Genomic DNA, 24,994 nt, shown 5'->3' on the forward strand with positions numbered 1-24,994 from the left:
ATGGATCCAGGACACAGGAGGAAAAAAACAACCCCCCAACCCCCAACTAACCCCCACCCAGGGACTCTGTTTTGTTCAAAGGTGCTCTGTTCCCACAGAATACGCTGCCTGCCATGTCACTCTAGCTTATCCATGTTTTAAAGCTGAAATCAAACTGGTCACCCAATTCCCCCATGCTTTACAAACAGACACAAAGAGTCAAGCTGAACCATTGTTCGGGCATTCCCGGGTCTGGAGAACCAGGTCCCGGCGGTGGAGAGGACGGCTCTCTCTCTCTCGACAACAGAGTCCAGGGTTTCCGTGGCTCGATGACCTGCGCACTTTCCCACCCCTCCCGTCCCAGATCATGCCACTTCCGTCGGAAGCTCGTCCGCTGCTGCCCGGGACAAAAGGTCCAGCCAGAATGACACGGCTTTCATTCTGCTCACTAGCTTGCCGTTGGGAAGAGGGGATGCGGAGTCGGCCAGGGCGGGGACAGGGACAAAGTCGGGGTGGGAACACTGACTCTGGCTTCCCCTTCTGGTCCTCTGGACCGTGTCATCACCCAAGTCGGCGGCCCGGGACAGACAGGGCCTCTCCCGTATCTCACGACCCAATGTCCCATTCATCTGACATTGTGCTCTTCACATGGACACAAGGCACAGCTTGTGGAAGGAGAACCAAAAACCAATGGCCAGTGAACTGATGGGACGCGCTTCCACACCGGAGAAAAGGCAGGGGCTGGCATTTACGGCAGGCTGTGAGGGAGCAGGGAACCATCGCGGCTGTCGACTGGCCAAATAATTCTTCAGGTAAACCACCAAAAGAAAACGGTTTATTTAGGGAAAGGAAAAAAAGAAACAGAACCACCATGGAGTGTGAGCAGACTCACCGGCGGGCCCCCTCCCCCCCATCCGGCCGCCCACATGGAAGAAGGTCCAGAGCCTAATATGGCTTCCCCCTTTATTTGCATCCCTTCCCCGGAAGTTACCACCGAGTTCAACAGGAAATCAAGGCTAGAGAGTTAACAAGGGGCCCAGATCCACCCACAGCCCTCCCAGCTCTATGGTTAAGCATCTTAAGAGGCCAGTTCACTTTTATCACAGCCAATGAACCCTGGAAATCAAGACTATAGCGTTAACAAGGGGCCCAGATCCACCCACAGCCCTCCCAGCTCTATGGTTAAGCATCATAAGTTGCCAGTTCACTTTTATCGCAACCAATGAGCCCTGACACCAGCCATACAGGTGAGGCAGTGGGGGGTGACGGGGGCATAGACAGAACTATGACAAGGGCCTTCCTGAGACACTTGTGGAGCGAGAACTGCTATGCAAAATTAGAGAGATTGACAGTGCATGTCAACGGTATGGAGGCTGAAGAGACAAATATGTGATTGAAATTGGGAACCACTGGATCAGACAAACCGCCACTCAGGTGTGAAAATACCACTTACCCTTTAGCAGAGGTGCACACCAATGGTCTGCCCACTCACATCCCAGATCATTTAATCCCAAACTACTTCCCACTCTGAAGCCAGACACCGGGTGCCAGCAGAGTGCCTAGGTTGAAATCCAAAAGAGGAACAAGTGAAGTGAAGGCAGGAATTAGTTCCCCAAAAGCAGAGGGAAGGTAGGGATGCAAACAGACCCTGGTAGCAGGTTTGCTCATCAAAGCATCAACCACCCACTCTCCCTAAATGTCCTAACAGCCCTCATTGCCATGGTCACAGTAAGAAGGGGAACATTTCCCAGCTCCACTGCCGTCATTTTCAAGAGGAAATGTGTATATGATGTCAGATGTCCTTAGAATGGTGGCAATTGTTGATGTGCATTTCATTTGCATTACTACTTTACCTTGGGGTGTGGGGAGGTATTCTCAAAGAAAGTTTATTCCTCCCAGAAGGTGAGTTGAAAGACGGTTCTAATAAGTCCTGATGGGGCATGAGGAAAACCCAAACTAGAGTAAAACAGAGCTCTGCCTCCCAGGTCTCCAGTTTCTCACATCTTGAAAGGCTTCAGAAAAGAGGCACTCCCCATGCACAACACAAAGGAAAAGCCACAAACCGCTTTCCCAGCCAGAGGGGGAGAAACCTAGAGATTAGCAGCTCTATTTTGCTACATTCATGCATTCTTTTCAGGCAGCCCAGACTTCTGTGTGGAACAAACAACTCTGTCTAGGTGAGGAGGGCTTTAAACAGGGGGATTACCCCAGGGAAGTTGCTGTAACACACCCCACCTTTCCATATTGCCCAGTTCATTTCAGGCAGGAAACAGAGGCCTCCCCCGCCTCTTGGGCCCCCGCCTGATCCACAGGAAACTTCTCTCTTGATTAGACTCCCACAGAGCCCAGGGTTCAACTTTCCATCTTTCATTCCAAGCCACACACCCCGCCACTCCACCAAGAGCCAAGGCAGGGGGGCTTTTCAAACCATCTCGCCCACCCACAGCCACTGTGGGCAATCTACAAAGCTCATGCTAAGAATCAACGGTGCTTTTTTCCTGGAATTAAGAAATTTATCCTTTGAACCACCAGAGAATAGTCTCTAAACGGCAGATTAATCTTTTTTCAGTTTTGGCAGTCAAAATTCAGGGGTCAATGAGAGCCAAGCCCGAATGCCTTAACCTATTTCCTGAGCAATTTACATGCAATGTCTGAAGAGGGGCTAGGACTCTGTCAGCTCATCTAGATGGTACTGCTGGAAATTACACTGGCCCTACAGAGCCTTCCTTTGCCTCAGTTTTTTTCAGTCAAGTACAACGGGGGACTCCACCTTCTTACTCTCAAGCTTCAACATAAGCAACATTATTCAGACACTGTAAACTAGTTTGAACGATTTGGTCCCAGTCACATGACACAGCTGGGTATTTCCTTTTAAAACACACTTTCCCACTGACATGGGATCCAAATGTTGTGGGCAGATATACATCCGGTCCCCTTCCTAGGTGGTACCTATGTAATGAAGACCCAACTGATTTTGACTCTATGCATACTGATTTTCCCTACAGAATGTAAGCCCCTCCAGGCCTCGGGCACAGAGCACTTGCTCGCTGCACTGAGCACAATGCTTGGCCCGCAGTTGGTCCTTAAAAGCTGGTCCAACAGACAGTAATTTAGTGGTTACCAGAGGATAATGGGGGAGAAGAGCAGAAAAGGTAAATGGGGATCGAATATATGGTGATGGAAGGAGAACTGACTTTGGGTGGTAAACCCACAATGCAATATATAGATGATGTATTACAGAATTGTATACTTGAAACCTATATCATTTTACTAACCAATGTCACCCTAGTAAATTTAATTTTAAAAAAGCTGGTCTAATACATAAGTACAATGAAGAGGTTCAAATGTATTGGATTCAGCACCAATCAATGTCAGGAACAAATGTTGCCTGTACAAGGTTATACAAATGGCTATAGATTTGGAAAATCTTGACCACCCTTCCCCTTGTTAACTAAGACATCAAGCTAACCACCAGATTTTTTAAAATAGCTGACTATTTCTGTTTAAATGGTCTTTGCATAGAAGCTTTACCAAAAACTCTTCTCAGATGATAAAGTATGTAGATAGCATTTTATAGTTCAGAAATTCTAACTATTCTTTAAGGCCCAATGTAAATGATTAGTCACATTTATTGAGCACTTACTATGTGCCAGACCCTGTCTGAAGAGCTCTGAGACACTTACTCATTTGTCCTTACAACCCTCTGTGGTAGGTTCTGAGATGATCCCTGCTTCATGGGTGAGGAAACTGGCTTAGTTTTTCCTTGGGCCTCCCAGATCACTTCAATGGAAAGTACCCACTTCCTCTTCTGAAACGCTCTTTAAACACATTTCATGCTTCTCTTAGGAAACAGGTCACGTTCTCCTATATACATGCTACAATTCAGGCATCGTCCTATCTTCTGCTCCACCATATGTACCCTGAAGATGGGGCTATCTCATTCCAGTGGCGCTCCCAAGGCAGGTCCAGCAACTGAAAATCACAATCACCTGGGAAATTTTCGAAACAAAAAAAAGGCCTGGGCCTTACACTCTGGAGATTCGGTCTTGGCTGGCGCTCTGGAACTTTTATCTTCAGAAAGCTGGCCAGGTGCTACTGACACACAATAGGTGTGAGACCACTGTCTCACTCACTGGCTCACTGCCTGGTACAGTGTGGGTAGCGAACAAAATTTATCAAATGAATGGGTGGCTTAATGAATAACCATAATTACGAGATGTCATTCAAGATATATGCAATTATTTTTCAAGTGGACACAGAACTGCCCCCACCCGAGCTCTGCCAACCCCTGGAACTACCTCTTGTCACTCCCTCCCACCCCCTTCCTCATTCAGCTCCAGCCACATTTCCAAATGTCATCGCAGAAAACTGAACTCTGAATGCCCTAACTAAACTACAGCAGCAGCCTACCTCCATCACTCTCTACAGAAGTACAGTCCTTTATCAATATTCTCATCACCCTTGACCTGACCTGACATTATCTTATACATACTTTAAATTGACTGTCTGTTCTTCCTGCTTAGAATACATATTTCAAGAGGTTATGGATTCTTTGAGGAAAACAGTCAAGCCTCCCCTGCTGTTTAAGCCTTCTCTCTGAAGTGTTTCAGAGAAGTCTTGTCTCTTATTGTGATACAAAGGAGGACCTACTTGACTTTCCAGGTTCCTCCCAGAATCCAAAGTCTTAGATGAATGAAATTTTACAGACAGAAAAAAAGCTCAGGTATCATCTAATGCAGGGTTTCTTCTTAATCTGGGGTCCATCAGCCCTGAAGAATTATAAACTCGGCACGCATGTGTACAATTATCTGTGGAAAGTTTCTATAGCTCTCATTAGAGTCTCAAGGAGCTTTATGTCTCAAACAGAAAGTTAAAAGTTTTTCAACAAAATCCTTCATTATGGATGAGGAAACTGATGCCCCTCAAAGTAGCAATATAGAGCTCCGAGCAGAAACACGATTGTTCATTTGTTGGTTCCCAGGCAGTCTCTTTAACCACCACCTCCCCCGCAAAAAAAAATAATAATAAAACACACACAAAGGATCCCCTTATAAAGAGAATCCTTTCCTCACAACATCAGATTGGCACCCTGGGCCAAAGGACTCCCTGAGCACCTACTTCATTTGTCTGACTAAGCCTTGGGCAAAAACAGTGAAGCATGACTTCCCCCTTCCTAACAATTTAATTATTCACAAATTTGCATGTGGTGAGAACATCAGACGGTAAAGGCTCAGATTTGCCCTAAGCCTCTTTCAAATGGCATTTCATACCAATGCAGTACAAGCCATCTTCGCATCCGCTCACTCACCAGATGCCCTCAGCAAATAAAGAACTCCTTTTCCTTCTCCACGCTAATGGCTCTAATTTTCTCATGATTTTCTCTCATGGTAAGTGCCAACGAAATATCATCCCACCACATGTCCAACTGGCTATTCTTTCAATATCGTGGATTCCAAACCAGCCCTGCTGGAATGAAAAAAAAAATTCACAAGCCATTTTGGAGGAGTGCAGAGAGGGAGGACACGTGAGGAAATAGAGGACAGGGCCATGTATAACCTCAATCAGAAGCACATGATCCATCCTCTATGAGATTTGCTGTATTCGTGGAAAGTGCTGCCAAGTACTCTGAGGCACCATGTAAACTTGTTTCAGTTAGGCCATTACATTGCAAGGAACAAAGAGCCACTCAAGCTACCCCAGGAAAAGGCATATTTTGGATCTGGAATTGGGAAGCTACTGAGAACAAGGACCCAGGGCCTGGATGCCCTCCTCATAGGCTGTAGGGTTTCTCTCCACATCTGCGCCCTTCCTTCTGTCCATACTTCAGTTTCCAAATGGTTTTTTTTTATTCATAACTTTGGCCACTATGTGACTTCAATTTGCCATGGATTCAGCTCTCTCAAATGGTATCCTTTTCTTTTAGCTTCTGCCTCTGTGGCAAAACATATCTTGAGATTCCTTCATTCAAACTCCCAAGACAGAGAATCTGTCGACGCTACTTATTCTTTGTGCCAAGACGTATGTCATGTCCAGACTATGGAACGGCCTCCCTGGGGTGGTGGACTCACCCATACACCAACCAGCAATGGCCACGGGAACCAGACTGGGGATAAAACACTTGGGCCTTGGGCCTTCCCTATGTCTTCTGCACAGGCTGTCCCTAGACAGGTACAGTGACTGTCACACAGGCACTAAGCCAGGCTGATTAACAGTGTGCTGGAGCAGGACTGTACTGGCATGTGAAAGCCAACTGTTACATTTTTAAGAATTGTGTGAGCCACTTGTTAATCTAGGGGTACTTTGAAATTGGCCACAGGGAGTGTATTTACACCACAGAATGGGCAAATGCCACAAATTAGGATTTTGTTTTGTTTTGTTTTTCCTGCAGAGCTAGTTTGCCAGCATACCATTGCAACATTAATGGTTAAAGAGGAAGGGAAAAAAATCAAGGTAAACAAGAAAACCTGAAAACCTGACATCATCTATGTCATTTCCCTCTTCTCCCCTTCACCCAGCTATTGCTCCAGCCAGAAAGGACAACTTCTTCTTTCTCCGTTTGCCACATACACCTGTGTCAGAGCCAGTGCTCGTGCTGAGCCATATCCCCAGGCTTCCCAAACTGGAATGCCCATCTCTATAAAGTTCTACCTCTTCCCTGAAGCCTCCCGCACTCCCTCAGTTAGAACATTCTCTGCTTCTCTAAACTCCTGGAATCCCAAGTGTACTTCCCTGTCCCCCTCTTCCACTAGTTATTTCTGGCTTCCAACCCCAAGGTCCTTTAATTCATTCTCAACTTCCCATGAACCGGGTCTATATCCACTTCTTTTCTGGATCCTTCCAAGTGCTGAGCATATGCCAGCTCTGCAGTGAGATGCCTGGTAAGCACATGGTGAATGGATACAGAACATTTATTTCCACAAGTCTGCTGATAACACCTCTCTCCCTCACCTTCATGCACCTCCAATTCTAGACCTGCTGACTCATGAGTTCCCCAATAGATCTGAGTCCTTACAACAGAATCAGCAACAATAGGATTCAAGATAAAAGGCTGATAAAGGCATGTTACCTCCTGTGTGTGTGTGTGTGTGTGTGTGTGTGTGTGTAAATTAATTTCACTAGGTCCAACACCTGTAAGAGGGGGGAAGAGTCAGGGATTAAACCAAAGAAATTAAACCTCGATCTGGCAACAGAAGAATCATACCTCAAATCACACTCAACCCCTATTAAAACCAATCTCCTTTTGATACCTTGGGAAAGACGACTTGGAGCATTAGGGGAAATCTCAGAACTGGAAACCAGATGAACAAGATCACAAGTTCAGTGTCAAGTGTGGAAAATTAGTTCTTTATGTTATGGATTACTTAAACAGCCTGAAGAGTATGTAAAGGCTGCGAAAAAGTTAGCAGGAACACTATACAATTACAACTGGCATGTGAAGAAAAAGGCCATTAAGAAATGGTCTTCTTTGCCCCAAAGCTTTTTCTAGACAAAACCTCCTGAGTAAGTCTTTAGGCAGAAAGTTCAATCGTAGGTCCACTTTTGAACTTGAAACTTTTTGGTTAAGGAATGTGGCCTTACTGCCACTGCTTAATTAATTTGCAAAATTTTCAAAAATTGAAAATGCTTCACACTTTAAGAATCTGGAACGTAGCAGAAAAGGTTATTTCTATTTTACAGATGGAAAACTAAGCTAGGGAGAGTCAAGCCACTGGATCGTGTCTGTAGCAGAGATTGAAATACAAACCAGGCTTCCTAATCCTTATTTCAATACTTGTCTGTTGGTTTTAGTCAACCCATCATACCCACCTCCAAACCCTAAATGCCCCAGAATATAAAACAACAAGTGACCTTTACGAATTGGGTAATTCCTGAAGCTTAATCCAAACACATGGTGTTAAAAAACAGTAAAAAATAAATAAATAAATAAAAATCTTAGCATTAAGGCAGACAAAGAGCATGGTAGGGTGACTATTTCAGCAATAAAACAAGCTCTGTAATCTTCCAAAAGTATAAAGCCCTGTCACTCAAGGCTGATAAATGCAAGAAGATAAAGACATATTACGGCAGAACACGTTTCATCATGGATATCATTTCTATTTCCTCCATCTGTCGTTTCTCGATAGGAGCAGTTTTAGAAAGAAAGGATCACAGAGGTGATGCAACCTTCCCTAAAGTTTTGTAACTGTTCGCTAAAACCTTCTTAACATGGAATTTTGTCCCCTGGGATCTAAAAGAAATAAAATCAAAAGTAAAGGAGGGAAAAAAGAAAACAAATGAAAGCACAAATCCGTATGTCCTCCTTCATATACTCTGATCTGATCCTTAAAAATTTAGTCCTTTGGGCAACATATTAGGGGCTCTCTGTTATCCTGGTCTAAAATCTGTCCTCGTATCACTACATTAAATCAGAATCAACATGCCACCAAAGGAGAGAAGGGATTATGGGTTAGCCTTTAGCTTCTGAAATAAGTCATGTTGTCAAAATGTGAACTGAGCAAGCCGACTCATATCTAATTCAGGAAAGAAAATACAAGAGATTCAAAAATTTCCAAGGCTCTTGGCTTAGATCAGAGCTCAAACATGAAAAGAATTCTCCTACAGACTCAAACCATTTCTGAACGTGTGAGCTTACAAGGAGACCTCCCTGAAGCTACCACACAATCTGAAAACACGCCTGAGTAGCAATCCTTACATTGCCAAAGATGAACTGGGTACCAGCCTCTCCCAAGGCATAAAAGGCTTTTCTGAAAAATGGTTCCAGAATATTCTGTATGCAGACAACTCTTTGACTCCAGTAGGCATTGGTCTTCCTTAAGGAAGGCTTATAGGCCCACACAATAATCATTCAGTATTCTGTGCTTGATGGATTCTTATTTTCAGATTCTGTGACAATCTGTGTGATAGGACCAGAAATAGCTGGCCTAAGGTGACTGGTCACAAATGTCTATGAGTTCATGAGGCTGGAGGTGATTATTTTGTGGCACTCTGTCAGGCCAAAGGGAAAGAAACCAGCCTTTATAAAGCTCTGCCTACTCTTCCTATGTTTTCCCCCATATATTACTTACCTTATATAATCCTCACAACCACCCCATGAGCCACTGGAATATGGCAGGTGCTCAGCAAAGGTGCCCTTCCTCCGAGCAGTAAGGTAAGAGCCACAGTGAGTGTGGATTCAAATTCCAGTTAGCCTGACTCAAAACATCCATGTTAATTAGACATTTGTGTGTGAATTTATCATTTATTATTATACCTCTTAGGATCCCAGACTGTGCTGAGTCGGTGAGTGAGTGCCATGCCAAAAGCACAGGACCAGAGACCAAAAGTCCCATCACCCAGAGAGACCCCTAGAAGTTCAACTACCTTCCAGGAAGATTTTTGCAAGACCAGGCCATTTCTGGCTATAAAGGCTTTGACAGTGAAAATATACCTGATTCCAGTCTGGACCTCTGAGGACAGGTTCAGAGTTAACTCATTTTAATTACTTAGGAATCAACGCTGTTCTGTGAACACAGGCTCCTGATTGCCAGGCCTACTGTACTGTCAGGCAGGCTCCGGCCTCACAAACTTTTAGATAATGACTGTGTACAGTCCGCAGGACTAGGAAGCATGCTGATCTCATTCCTACCTGCTCACTTGGCTCAGAGCCTTATATGACTTCACAAAGGCCAAGAGTAATAATACACGTTAGTAGACTCGGACTTCAAAATTCCCAGCCACAAGGAGCTGCTCTCCGAAACATCCCTCTGAGGCACATGGCTTTGGCATCTGCTTTGACAGTCTGATTTCAGCCAGGGCTTGACCACAAGGCACTAACTCCAGTCTGCAGGAACACAAGTAGTAGCCCTGCTTCTGCTATTAGCGTACCCTGTGGCAAAGGATCATCCGCGTCTCAGTCTTTTTCAGTATCTCAGAAGGTAACTCACTTTTTAAAAACGCATACCATATCAGTGGGACTGTCAGTCTATAGAAATAATTATATATAAATGTTGTGTTTCATTACCGAAATACTTTATTTTATGTAATGCAAGACCAAGTGGTTTGTATACCATGGGACTGTCCATTACTTTATCAAAATATGACAATTACGTCATACTTGAACGTCTTCAAACAGATAGAAGAGACGAAGCCTGTGTCTAATGGTTTATTTATCATAAAATAAATTTAGATCCCCAAAATAACCAACAAATTACAATTAATGAGATGGGATTCTACGAGTTTTAAAGTTTAGGATTATAAAGAGATGAGACTAGTATAACCATAAAATTCCATTTAGCACCTAACTGAAGTAAAAACTTTGATTATAAACAAAGAGACAGGGTATGTCATAAGTAATACACTGAATAGTAGAAAGCTAAGTGTATGAAATCACACATGATCATCAATAAAGGAACATACAAAGTTACATCTTTGCTAGAATACTCAAGAGTTATTAGCACAGTTTGAGACAGAAGGTGGAAGATCTATTTGCCAAACTCAGCCAAGACATCCTGTGTGATTTGGGTCAAACCACCAAATTAGTCTGTTTCAATTGCTGGATCGCTAAAGCAAAAGTGAAAACACCTGCTGCCTTTAAGTCTCAAATTACAGTAATAATAGGATGGTTAAGTTCAATTTATTTATTTGTTTAAATTGATAACCAATTCATATTGTAAAAACTTTAAAAGGTACAAAAATAGTCAATAAAAGCTCTACTTCTGACACCCAGTTACCCATTCCCTTCCAAGAAACAATTAATGGACAATTTCTTGTGTCACTTTCAAAAATGATCTAGCCTTTATAAGTACACACAAACGCATACTCTTCTTTGTCTATTGTATTCTATGCCTAGAACAGTGCTTGACACATAGTGGGTATTGCATAAATATTTGTTTGATGAATGAAATGAATACACTTTTTGCATCTTGATCTTTTACTCAAATATATCTTGGAAACAGCCCATAATCAATGTACATATAGAGAGCTGCCTCATTCTTCTTCTTTCTAAAAATTTTAGTTTAATATGCGTACAGAAAAGTGCACACGCCACACATGTGATGCAAGACCAATGTTCATAAACTGAATGCACCCACCTAACCAGCACTCAGAGAAACTGAACAAACATTACTAGTACCCTAAATGCCCCAGCACATCTCGACCCCTTACCCCAATTGCAGACATCTAGGGTAACCACTAAGTCACTTCTGAAAACAGATGAGCTCTGCCTGTGTTGGTATTGATATAACGTGAATAGCACAGTATGTACTCTTTGGTAGTTGACTTCATTCACGTAGCTGGGTTGTGAGACGCATATGAATTTTTGCAAGCACACGTAAATTATTCATTCTCTCTGCCCTACAGTACCTCACTGTGTGAGCATACCACACTGTAGACATCCGTTCAGCTGTTGACGGGCATGCATAGGTGTGTTTTCCAACTGGGGGCTACTCTAAATAGTGTAGTATGAACACTTTGCACAAGTCTTTTTGTGGAAATGCATTTTCATTTCCTAAGAGTGAAACCACTGGGTCACAGAGTGTGGGTATGTCTAATTTTACTAGGACCTGCTCAACAGTTTTTCAAAGTGGTTGTACCAATTTACACTCCCACCAATGCATGAGATGTCATATTGCCACACATCCTTGCCAACTTGCCAACACCTTTTTATTTTTTATTTTTTTTCCAATTTAGCCCTTCAAGTGGGGTTCTAGTTGTCTGGCACTGTGTTGTTTGCATCTCCCGAACGACAAATGGAGATCAGCACCTTTCCATAATGTTTATTGCACATTTGGGTATCATTTTTTGTACAGTGTCTATTCAAATCCTTTGCTCATTTTTCTACTGGGTTATTGTTTTATTGATTTGTAATTCTTTACATATTCGCAATATGATGTATTGGGAATGTCTTCTTCCACTCTTTTTAATCTCTTACGGGTGTCTTTGGGTGAATAGAAGTTCTTAATTTTAATATGACTTAGTATATTTCATTTTTCTTTTAAAGTTAGTACTTTTTGTGCTCCTTTAAGAAATCTCTGCCTACTACATTGTCAGGAGGACACTCTCTTCTTCTTTCTTTTAAAAGCTTTCACTGTTTTACCTTTCATACACTTGGAATCGTTTTTTATATGGCATTAAGTACCGTGTCTCCCCAAAAATAAGACCTAGCTGGACAATCAGCTCTAATGCATCTTTTGGAGCAAAAATTAATATAAGACCTGGTATTATACTATATCATATCATATCATATCATATCATATCATATCAGACCCCCATCTTATTTTGCTATAAGACGGGGTCTTATATTAATTTTTGCTCCAAAAGACGCATTAGAGCTGATTGTTCAGCTAGGTCTTATTTTCGGGGAAACACAGCAGTTAGGGGTCTGAAACATTTTTTCAATATAGATAACCAATTCACCTAGCACCATTTTTTGAAGAGATCATCCTTTAACCACTGCATGTCAGTGCCATCTTTGTCTACCTCGAACCTTATTCTTTTCAATGACTCTAAAATATTCCATCATGTGCATGTGCCATAAATTACTAAACTCATTCCCAACTGATTGACTTTTAAGTTGTTTTCATGTCTTTGCTATAAATATCGCTGTAATGAATAATCTTGTCCATATGTCCTTCCCCACATGTGCTAGCATATCTGTAGGACAAACTCACAAATGGAAATGCTAAGTCAAAGGGTTACGTGCATTTCAAATTTGAATCAGTATTTGACAGAAATAAAATTGGTACACCAATTTCAAGTGGATTTTCAAACCACAATGAACTGCACACTAGACACAGCACATTAGAATTTCAACTACACTAAAGTTCCTAACATGTTTGCGCCTTACAGTTTGTTTTTCAAAAACAGTTAAGTGTATTACTATGCTTCTGGTATCCACCAGTTGACAAAGTATATAAAACCACATAAGTTCACGGAAACTGTGCCTCAGAACCCTATGAGATGGAAACTAAAATGAATCATGCTGTCACAATTTGAGGGGCAGAAAAGCAGGGTCACCTGCTATGTGCGCCTGTTCTGAAGGAAGCACAATGCCCAGCAGGAGCATTCCAGAAACCCAGTAGATAGATGTTGTCCCTGTTCCAGGAGGGATTTGCTCCAGGAGAATGACAGTGGCTGCTTCAGCAGCAGATGAGGCTGCATCTCATCCCTGGGATCAAGCTGTCCATTCCCAGAGACGACTGAGCAAGAGCCGAATCAGCCATGAGAGCAAGAAGCCTTACTCAAATTTCTCCTAGGTCAAGTTTTCAGGATACAACATCATCATTTTGTTCAAAATACAGATCTAAAAATGCACCAACACTCTCTCACTTCCACGACAGTATTATAATCCCTTATGATCAATAACCAACCCTTCCTTCACCCCTCACCATACCGACATTCGTTTTCAAACATGCCTATGATGTCATGAGAATGTCATGCTAATTATTAATTTTGCAGCTGATACCATGTTAATATGTCAATACCACAACGCTGAGGACCAGCGACCACTGGGCCCCACAGCAGGGCCTGAAAACATGTAACCACTATGCAACCCACAGCGTGACTTCACTTTGCAGGCTCAAACCTCCAAAACGCACTTCCTTCCCAGAACTCTTAAAAAGGGGAAGATGAACAGCAAAGGAAACCATCAACAAAATGAAAAGGCCACTTACCAAAGGGGAGAAAATATTTATGTACCGGTTAAGGGGTTAATATCCTATATATATATATAACTCATACTACTTAATGGCAAAAAAAAAAAAAATCTAAGTAAAAAATGTGCAGACGAGCTGAAGACGTTTTTCCAAAAAAGCCATACAGATGGCCAATAGTACATGAAAAGGTGACCAACATCACTAGTCAGGGAAACACAAATCAAAACCACAGTGAGATATCACCACACACGCACTAGAATGGCCATCATTAGACAAGAGATAACAAGAGTTGGCAAGTAAGCAGAGAAAATAGAACCCTCGTGCACTGTTGATGGAAATGTAAATGGTGCAGTCACTATGGAAAACAGTATGGAAGATGCTCAAAAATTAAAAATAGAACTACCATATGATCCAGCAATTCCACTTCTGGTTGTTTATCCCAAGGAAGCAAAAATGTGAACTTGAAAAGACATTCTCTCCCATGTTCACTGCAGCATTATTTGCAACAGCCAAGACAACCTAAGTGTCCATCAATGGATGAATGGACAAAGAAAATGTGATATACATATACAATAAAATATTATTTAGCCATTAAAAAAGAATGGAAACTTCCCATTTGCAACAATCTGGATGGACCTTGAGGGTATCATGTTAAGTGAAACAAGCCAGACAGAGAAAGACAAATACCATAGGTGTCTTATATGTCTATAATCTAAAAATAAACGAAAAACAAATTCACAAGTGTTGGCAAGGACATGGAGAAAAGGGAACCCTTCTGCACTGTTGGTGGAAATGCAAATTGGTGCAACCACTATGTAAAACCGTACAGAGGTTCCTCAAAAAAATAAAAATAGAACTACCCGATGACACAACACTTCTACTTCTGGGTATTTATCCAAACTCATAGATACAGAGACCAGACTGGTGTTTTGGCAGGGGATGGGGAGATGGACAAAATGGGTGAAGGTGCTCAAAAGGCACAAAGTTCCAGTTACAAAATAAATAAGCCCTGGGGATGTAATGTACAACATAATGACTATAGTTAATAATGCTGTATTGTTTACTTAACAGTTGCTAAGAGAGTAAGATCTTAAAAGGTCTCATCACAAGGAAAGAAAATATGTAACTACATGCGGTAAATGATGTTAACTAGACTTATTGTGATCATTTCATAGCATATACATACTATGTATATACTACGTATACACAGAGGGTGCCAAAAAATGTATACACATGACTTGTATTCATCTTTTGTTATCGGTATATAGTGAGTATTGCAATTTTAATACAGTTTTTTTTCCCTTTCTTAAAATGTGTATACATTTTTTGGCACCCTCTGTATATGGCATCATTATGTTGTACACCTGAAACTAATATGTCAATTATACATCAATAAAAAAAGGAGGGAAGATGATTTAATAGCTGGATCTTATTGACAACAAAACCTCCACATGGAAAAAATGTCCATGGAAGACATAGGCTTTTGCCCCTTAAGACTGTGGGAAAGCTCACTCTTCAGACTCTTAAGTAGATGTGATTAAACACACACACACACACACACACACACACACACACACATACACACGCACAAAAAAACCTTGCTCTCTCTCCAGAGTTATAACGAGAAATGAAACCACTAAGACAACAAGTTGAAACACAAATTTGCTACTGGCTGTTTGATTTTGGTTAAATCACTTTATATCTCCAGGGTATGTTTGTTCCAATAAAATGGGGAAGTGAGGCACGAGGTGATGCTTACAGAATCCAGCTCTTAACATTTTATGATTCTATATGCAAAAGCGCAAAGCTCTTAGATTTCTGTAACTGAGTCTTATGACTTACTGTGCTAAGTGGTCTGTGGCAGGAAAGCCTGGGGAGTGAGACCCCTCTGGTTCCAGGCTCACAGAAAGCACAAGAAAGGTGCATCCCGCTGCAGGTACAAAGGTAAACTAGTCAGCGGGATGCGTTCTTACTCACTCGGTTGAGTCAGCAAAGAGCTTTTTTCAAAGAATTAATCTCTACTGTAATCTCCCTCCCTGAGTTCTTTTAAAAGACAAAGAATGGATGCCCAGGGTCCTCAGAGAGGGCATCCTGGGAGTCCAACTACTTCACAGGGGCGGGCAGTCCCACAGTTCAATGTGGCGTGAAAATGTAAGGGAAAATAGCACAATCGGGAAAGGTGGCTCCATGAATATAAAGCCATTTGAACAACAGCAGCTTTGCGATGGCACAGCTTTGTGAAAGACAAAGACCACTTTTGTCTCTTGCTCTGGAACTGGCTGCCAGCAATCAGACAACCCTTTGAGGCAGCCCTGACTGCCGGTCCAGGCTCTGAAAGGACATGGCCTGCCCAAACATCTCTTGGAAAAATAAAATGAACCTGACTATCCTCTGCTTTCCATTGCTCGCCCAAATCTCTGCCTAAAAATGATTTCTTAGCCTGATCTCAAAAGCACTTTTTTTAAGCTTAAAAATAAACTTTGAGGTAATGTGGAGGCTACTTATAAAGCTATGTCAAAAGACTCCCAAAGGACGTAATACATCCTTTCATGTCCATGGAAAGTAGACATAGCATGGGTGATTTTACCTATTTGATTAATCAGGGAGCAAACTATTCTTCCCTAGTAAAGACCAAACTGTGTGACTTTAGTCAAGTTCCTGGGTCAGAGACATGGGTCAAATTCTATTACAATTCTACTATAACTCATTCCAAAAACAATTGAAATGAGTTGTAATAGAATTTGACCGGTGTTCCTTTTTTTAATTCTTTTGACAGTACTAAAATATTGTATAGATATAGAATTATAAGGTTATTACATTGAATAACATTGCTGGAAATACACTAGAAGCTGGAAAAATTTTGTTTGATGGAAAGTCATTACAATGAGATTTGATTCCTTCTTTTCAGACCCTACTGGTTTGTCTCTTCAAATTTAGATAAGGATAAACCACAAATTAATTTCAGTTTCAGCTAACATGATGGCAGATATAACCACCACAAAAAGCCTCTGTAAGTTTGGACAAACTAAAATTTGCTTCAAAACCCCTTGCCAGTCCTCTAAATGACTTTTTCTTTTTCCTTTTCCACATTCCTTGTCCTCTCTTCTCTCTTTTCTACAATGACACTGTGTACAGTATATACTTGCTCATTGTAAGGCCCCTTAACTCCTTGTTGGTAATGGGAAGTAACAAATGAGTTGAAATGCCTTGTTTCTTCCATTAAATTGCATCTTCTTTCCTTTCCAACTCATGTGCTCAACATAGTACTAAGGTCATGACTCAGAACCCCTGAAACCCTATTCAACACTGGGGCCAAGCTTTTCCTTTCCATTGAGCCCATCCTACAATGCACCTTCCTTCAAGAAGCTTCCATGAATGATGAAAAAAAAAAAAAAGAAGAAAAAGCAAATTCCCATTAGTCCCTTCCTCTCTAATACAACACTTAGGATTTTGATGTTCACATTCATCCTTTGCGTAAACAATTTATTAAATCTATTTTACCTGTTATTTACATGTTCCTTTTTCCTACTACTTTTGATTGCATCTCAACTGGAAGCTCACACAGGGCAGTATATTCCATCGTGTGGTGACAATTCCCTCTTATGATAAACAAATTTAATAGGATGGGTTCAGCATTCATTTTTCTGAGCGCTAACCATGTGCCGAGGGGTGCTGTTCCCAGGGCTGGCGTATGTTGATGAAAAAGATGAAAGTCCTGTCTTCAGAGCTATGCGTTCCAGTATGGGAGACAGACAGTAAACATTAACACACGGGACAATTACACATCATGTGAAGAAAACACAGGGAAGAGGACAGACTCGGAGAGGCCTGGGCAGGCAGGACAAAATCGGTGGTTCCATTATCGAGGGTTCTCAGGAGGGATTATTCAAATGGAGACCTGAGTAATAAAAGAAAGTGATTCTATTTTCAATTCTCTTTTTATCATCTAACTACAATCGGTCCTCATTATTTGCACATTCTGTATGTGTGACTTCTCCTACTTGCAAAAATTTATTTGCAACCCCCAAATCAACACTCCTCGTGCTTTCATGGTCATTTGAGGACGCGTGCAGAGGGGCAAAAAGGACATGCAGGCTCCTACTTGAGGTCAAACCAGGCGACACTCTGCTTTCTTGTTTCAGTTCTCATATTGTAAACAAGTGTCCTTCCCATGATCTATTTAATGTCATGTTTTTCTCATTTTTGATGATGATTTTGTTCTTTAAAATGGCCCCCAACCATAGCGCTAAAGCGCCGTCTAGAGTTCCTAAGCGCAAAAAGGCTGTGATGTGCCTTAAGGAGAAAATACGTGGGTTAGATGAGCCCTGTTCGGGCATGAACAAAGTTAAGGGGCTGTTGGCCATGAGTTCAATGTTAGTGACTCAACCAACAGTGTGTATTAAATAAGGGCTTCGAACCTTAAACAGAAACACTCATAAAATAAGGTTATGTATTGTTGAGTTGATGAAAATGTAACCAGAAGCTCATAGGAACTTGTATTTCTCCTAGGAACAACAATTCAGTACTCGTTAATCCGATGTCCGTGGCGACTTTATAAATATGAATTACCACAAATAACAAGACTCTACAGTACATTATAGAGGAAGTTTCAGCTGAGCACCAACCTCCAAACCTTGACAGGCAACAGTACCCAACCAGAATCCAATATCTTGCTGTTGGCGTTTTTGTTGACTTCTTTTTTACCGTTGCTTCTTTCAACAGCAAGTGATACCGGTCCTCCTTTAATCGTAGGAATGTAGGGCTTTCTTTTTCAATAATTATTTTAAGTAACAAAGAAAAGAAAGCAGGCAGCATCAAGAAAATATTAAGTAAAAAATAATACAGAAGGCAAATGGGTCTGACAGTAGGTATGAAGCTGCCACACAAGGTACCTGAACATGGCAGAGATCAAAGTGACAGAGGAGCAACCCAAGTTTGGGAAACACATACGGTGAAGAATTTTGGCTTCAGAGTGAGATTTATTTGGCCATGGATGAGAAATTTATCTTCTATGAACCTCAGTTTTCTTATCTAGGAATTGGGACAGTATGTGAGAATTACAGCCTTAGCTCAATGATTTAATGAAATATTAATAATATGTAAAGCAGCAGTGAGTGCTGAAAATTTTTGGTCTCAGAACTCCTTCATATTCTTAAAAGTTATTGAGAACTGCAAAGAGCATTTGTTTATGTAGGTTACATCTATGACTATTTACCATATTAAAAATTCAAGCAGACATTTAAAAAATACTTACTTGTTAATTAAGTAACCATAATAAACCCAATACATGTTAGCAAAAATATGTATTTTTAGCTCACAACTACTTTTCCAATAACAACATAAGGTTATTATGTCTAGATTTATCGGGGTGATCACTTCATAAGGTATATAAATGTCTAATCACTGTTGTATACCTGAAACTAATATAACATTGTATATGTCAACTGTAATTGAAAAATAAATTTTTATAAAACTACTTTTACAAACGAAATACACAGAGGAGTGGCACTGTTTTGCATGTTTGTAAAATTCTTTAATGTGCAAAAAGCAATTGGATTCTCATATTTGCTTCTGCATTCAATCTGTTGCAATACCACACTTCAGGTAGCCTCAGGGAAACCACACTGTATACTCCTGAGAGAACAGAGTGAAAACAGGCCAGCAACTTCTTAGCATTATTGCCAAAAACGTTTTAATCTCATGGACCCCCTGAAAGTCTTTGAGACCCCCATGTGTCCCTGGAACATAATGAAATGAAGGGTTCGAACCGGTTCCTGCCACAAAGTAAATTCTTAATAAATGTGAATTCTCTATTCCTTTTATTCTTAGCCTCAATGTTGTTAGAACATGAATGCATTTGTGCCAGGATTTCTTCAATTCATTACAACTGTATAATATCTAGCATAGTGACTCATGCAGACAGATGAGCAACAAGTGTTACTGTTGGTTGTTGCTTATTCTGGTTCTATAACTAATTAGCTGTGTGAGCTGTAGCCAGGGATTCTTAATCTGTGTTCAAATTCAGAGGTTCCATGGACTGGAAAAGGGAAAAAAAATTACATCTCTCTTTTCTGACACTCAAACATGGACTTCCATGATGACTGCCGGCAATAAACCACAGCTGTACCTATGCTACTGTCACTGACAGAAATCACAGACATTTTCACATCAGATTATGGTTACTGCAGATATCTTGAAAAATCACATATGTTCATCACTAATTCAAAAGTATAGTAGTTATTAGACCTGCCACTAGATTTTCCTATTTAATATAATAATAAAGAAGCACATATATTACAATATCACGAGTTTTTAAAAATACCTTGACAACTGTATTTCAATGCAACTGGATTCATTTTCAATCTTTCATATTTGACTTTGTGCACTTAAAAACATGATTCTGAAAAAGGGGGCCACCAGTTTAACCTCATGGCCAAAAGGGTTCGTGCAATCAAAAAGGTAAGAACGCCTGGTGCCTGGTATTCGGCAATTCACTTATCTCTTTAGGCACCTAGTTCCTCTCTTTAAAAGGAACTGGACTAGTTACTCTCTTGTGACTCCTCCCAGCTCTACCCCTGCAGCTATAGTATATGGCACATGCTGCTGGGAGAGGAGGAAATGGGCGAAACCCACAGCACACCTGAGTGCATTCACAAAGAGCTACAAGGCTGGTTTCAGTTTTTACACCAGCAGTTGAGAGTCTACAAAGTTAATTGCTTTTAGACTGGTTGAGCCTAGCACAGCTAAATACCTGAAAAGCTAACAGTGAAAGCAAATCGTCCTCCAAACGACCTTTTATCACACTGTAATAATACACATCATAAATCCCAACAAACAATAATGAATTATTTTGCAAAGAATCCATCATCCACATGTTCTAGATCTGTTCTTGATAGAAATAGCTTGTTCGGGAGCAAACTTAAAATAAATGTTCCAATACTCAGAAGACTAATCTGAATAGTTATCACGAATGTTTGCTTAAAATCTAGACAAAAACTTTTATACCCTCAGATCTTTAAATAGAACACATTAAAGAAGGAGAGAAAGAAAGAATAAAGGAAAAGAAAATAAGAAAGGAAAGAGTTTTCCATGGCTGTGGGGATGAACACTAGGCACTAAGTCCTTCACACGTGGATACTAATGGACCAGAAGCTTAAAGAAGCAAGCCTCTGGGTCCTCTCACTTGATAACCCAGATAACACACATAGGTCATTTAAGCCCACCTAATGCTAGAGGTTGAACTAACAATGCTATGTTTAAGAACTAAAGAAAGCCCAGACAGATAGCATTTCAGTCCCTGTAGAAAAATCTAGGCTATGTGAGGACAGCCAATAGTAGCACCAAGATAACATAAGGCAGTAGAGGATTCAATGCAACTGGATTCATTTTCAATCTTTCATATTTGACTTTGTGCGCTTAAAAACATGATTCTGAAAAAGGGGGCCACCAGTTTAACCTCATGGCCAAAAGGGTTCGTGCAATCAAAAAGGTAAGAACGCCTGGTATTCGGCAATTCACTTATCTCTTTAGGCACTCTTTAGGTGCTAGCTTCACCGCCCACAATTCACAGTGAGATCAAAGCGCTACTCTCAGAGTAGCTCTGAGTCATTAAAATGCTTCAAAATGACCATCACATGGCTTTCTTCATCCAGACACACAGAAGTGACGACAATCCTCCCCCCAAAAGCCCAACAAGCCAATTTTCCCAATTACATTGAAACAAGCCCATCTATTCTATGCTTCCTTGTTTCTCAGCAGCACATGTCACATTTTTACTTGCAAAGGTAAAGACAGACTGAAGGCTCTCACTTTGTCCATCTAACAGAACAAAGGAAACCTCATATGGAAGTGAACGAGATGCTAAAACCTCATCTTGAAGCGAATGAGATGCTAAAACCTAATAGAGAAAAACCAGCTTTAAATCCTCACAGAAAAAGTTAGGCTAGTGCTTTAGGATGTCACCTCAACACGAAGGACAAGCAGTTACTACAGGAAGGCCCTATACCTGGTAGCATATCTCTTGAGTGACAGGGGTACAAAACCATAACCTTCTGGTTCATTGGATTCAAGGATAAGAGGATAAGTAATAATATAAGGGATCGCACAATGTAGGAATTGTGAGGGAGAGGTATGAAGGTGTGAGGTCTGGTGAATACCAAATCTGAAGGTGGCAAAGGGGAGGGATTTGAGCCCTAAGGGAAATTCTGCATTGTGGGATGCAAAGGTGGGAGGGCAATCTGAACAGGGACAAGCAGAAGGGGGCAAAGTCCCAAAGGAGGGACTCTCCGTGGCACATTGCGCAAGAGCCAGAAGGGCAGTGTCTGCACTGGAGGGTTAATGAAAGAAGCAGTGAGAGCGATAACGTCAGTGAAGATATGTTGAATTGGATTATGGGAAACTTGAAAGTTGGGCTCAGTTTAGACTTTACCCTGTAGGCCAAGGAAGGCTTCTAAGCAGAGAGGTGATATGAGTAACAATGTGTTTTAGGAATAAACGATGGTGATTTATTGTCAGATAATCTGTCCTAAGAGTGGGTCCTTCCCTCAAGTACAGATTAATCAGAATCTATTGTGTCCAGTGACACGAGTGTCAAAAATTATATCTTGGGGCAATTTTGCTACCACCTATGCCCTGGAAATGCAATTCAAATACTTTCCTTGACTGATGGAAACTAACAAGGTAACCTGAATCCAGCACAGGGTAAAAAAGAGAGAACGTCTCATACTTGCTCCTATGACTGTGGCACTAAAAACCACAGTTGTAGGATATGATTGCATTAACTACACCAAAGGCCTAATCGTTTTGCAAACAGCTTTTATCCTGGTAAGCAAAATGAGAATTGAGAACCATTTTGTAAGTAGTAATGAACACTTAGGCACTGCTCAATATGATTTAATTTAGTAGTTAGTACTGGATAATACTCAAAATGGTTTATTTTAGACCATTTCACTTCCGTAACTACTGACTACTTACTAACTGGCACTTGACTAAGCGTCCCTTTCTGAAGCTTCATGAGCAAATCATGACAGGGTGGTCTGGGGCAGGAGAAACACCACCTAACGATTTCTGAGTTGTAGCCACAGGAGAGTGCGAGGATTTGTACTAATCGCACTTTAAAGGAAAGAAAAAAAAATCAAATACGTTTTGGGAATAGGGGAAAAACAAGGAATAGTATGGACATGTATTATCACACACACACACACACACACACACACAAAAAGGATCACAATCTAAGAACAATATAGTAAACATGAGAGGGTTTGTTGTTGCTTTGGCTACAGAGTTGAACCGCATCTGGAGATAGTAAGCGGATCTCTGAAATCACTTCGCCATCTGAAAGTACTAACTAGGTTCAGGGATCTGTCCTAGGCACCATTGAGGAAGGAAAAATGGGGGCGCGGAAGGGAGTGAAGTAAACGATGAGATTACAAACAGGCCAAATGAATGAACCTGAGAGGAAGCGATAAAATTCTCAACGCACACATCTGTGTTTCTACTGGAGCGTCGCTCCTAATCGCCCCTACGGCAGAGCTTCCCCACGAGACCTGAGCAACCTCTCTCCTTAATGGAAAGTCGAAGGACCACGGTTTCCACCTGGGTCAAAACCCCGCCTGTTTCGGATCCAAACCCACACAGCAGCAACCCCTCCCTCCGCGCGCCGTGGGAGCCCTCCCGCACCGCTGCTACGAATGCCAGGTGCCTAGCGCGGGATCTGTCACGGTTTCCCTAATAAAGTGTCCTCATCTGATTTTGCGACGAAACTCGGGGTTCAGAAGGCTGTCGTTAACCCTCTCCATACACTCCGTTAGGGGATGAGCCCCGGCCTCGGGGGGCACCACCCCCGTTCCATGTCACAAAATGCCTGTCTCTTCCATCACATCCACACAACTTGAGTTTCCCATTCACTTCACAACTGTTACCCTCCAACTCCTCACTTTGGGGCTTCAGAGAGAACCGAAGAAGAGGGAGGCAGAAAGCCCTTGGACAGCGAGCAGCACTCAGCGGTCCTCCGCGGGTTACAAACTCCTGAATGAAACCGCACGGTGGGGAGGAGGGGCGCGAGCACCGAAGCTGGGGCCCCTAAAGGAGTAACCCGCGAGCGCCCTCGCCTTTGACGTTTCCACTATGCCAGGCGCTTGAGCTTTGGGTTCGGGAACAGGATGATCCGTCCCGGAGCCCAGATGCACTTTTAGTCACTCGGCTTCCCAAAGCCCGGAGTGACTTCCCCTGCGGGTCTCCTGCTCGGGGAGAGGACTCCGATTCCCCACCCGCCCCCGGACTGCGCCGCGGGAGTGGAGTGCTGACTGCGCCCCCCGGGGCCGCAGGAGCCGGACCCCAGTCCCGGGCGGCGCGCACACCCAGTGCCTGGAATCCGCCGCCCAACTTCGTGCCAGACAGGGCCGCTCCCGCGCACTTGGCGATCACTCACCAACTCCGTACTTCTGCCGCTTGGTCGGGATCCAGCGGGCCATGGCGGCGACCTCGCCCCTCGGCGGCTGTGGCTGCGGCGGCTACAGCTCCTGGGGTGCCGGCCACCGCCGCCGCGCGGCGCCCCTGCGCGCCCCGGGCTCCTCCGCCATGTTCCGGTAAACTTCCGCGACCCCACGGATCGGCTCCGCGCTGCCTGTGCCGCCCGCGCCCGCCCGGGACTCGCTCCGGCTCCGGCCCGGCCCGTGGTCACCTGCTGGGCCGGGCGGCGGCGCCGCCCCGGCCCCTCCCGCCCGCCGCGCCCTCCGCCCGCCTCCGCGCCAGGACCGGCCTCTCCCGCCCGCTCTCCCCGGCCCAGGCCAGCTTGTTCTCCGCCTGGCCGACTTCCCGGAGCAGCTTCCCAGTGCAGACTGGGGTCTGGGCTTTACTTTTGGTATTTTGCGTTTCCCCCGCCTTCCCCTCCGGGATGCAACCCTCCAGGCTGGTTCCGTGGGGGCGGGTTCCCCGGCGCCGGCGTCTGGAGGGCTGCGCTTGGGACGCTGGGCCCCCCCAGGCCGGCCGGCCGGGCCCTGGGTGGGCGAGGAGCGCGGGCTGCGTCCCCACTGCGCGCGCCGGGGCCCCGGGGGCACCGCAATGTACCAGTAAGAGCTGCTTTTCGCCCCCGGGACACCTCCAGTGCCCGGCACTCGGCGGCCCTCAGTAAATAGTTGTTGAATGAATGAGCAGTTGACGACTGCGTCCACCCCCTAGAGCTTTAACTGACACCACGCGAGCCGGAAGCCGGACTCCAGGACAGACTTGATCTCCTGTGGCCACCGTTTATAGCCTTCAAAGCAGGAACATGTGTGTCTTCTGGTAAATAGACAACAGATACAAGGCAGACGGGCTCCTCGGACGTATTAAATGGTTTCCTAGGAGAGCCTCGGGGGAACTCAGACCCTCATGCTCAAGGGAAA

General features: G+C 43.0%; 1 protein-coding gene across 1 annotated transcript in view; it reads right to left on the bottom strand.

Moving 5' to 3' along the window:
* The window catches only part of DOCK5 (dedicator of cytokinesis 5), a 186,050-nt gene extending 161,744 nt beyond the window's left edge, over positions 1–24,306 (bottom strand). Inside the window, exon 1 of the mRNA XM_033134262.1 lies at positions 24,040–24,306. Within this exon, the coding sequence (XP_032990153.1) occupies positions 24,040–24,082 (43 nt within the window). The 5' untranslated portion in view covers positions 24,083–24,306. The remainder of the gene's footprint in view (positions 1–24,039) is intronic.
* Positions 24,307–24,994: the final 688 nt, after the last annotated feature.

The sequence above is a fragment of the Rhinolophus ferrumequinum genome, chromosome 18 (genome assembly GCF_004115265.2).
Source record: "Rhinolophus ferrumequinum isolate MPI-CBG mRhiFer1 chromosome 18, mRhiFer1_v1.p, whole genome shotgun sequence".
NCBI lineage: Eukaryota > Metazoa > Chordata > Mammalia > Chiroptera > Rhinolophidae > Rhinolophus > Rhinolophus ferrumequinum.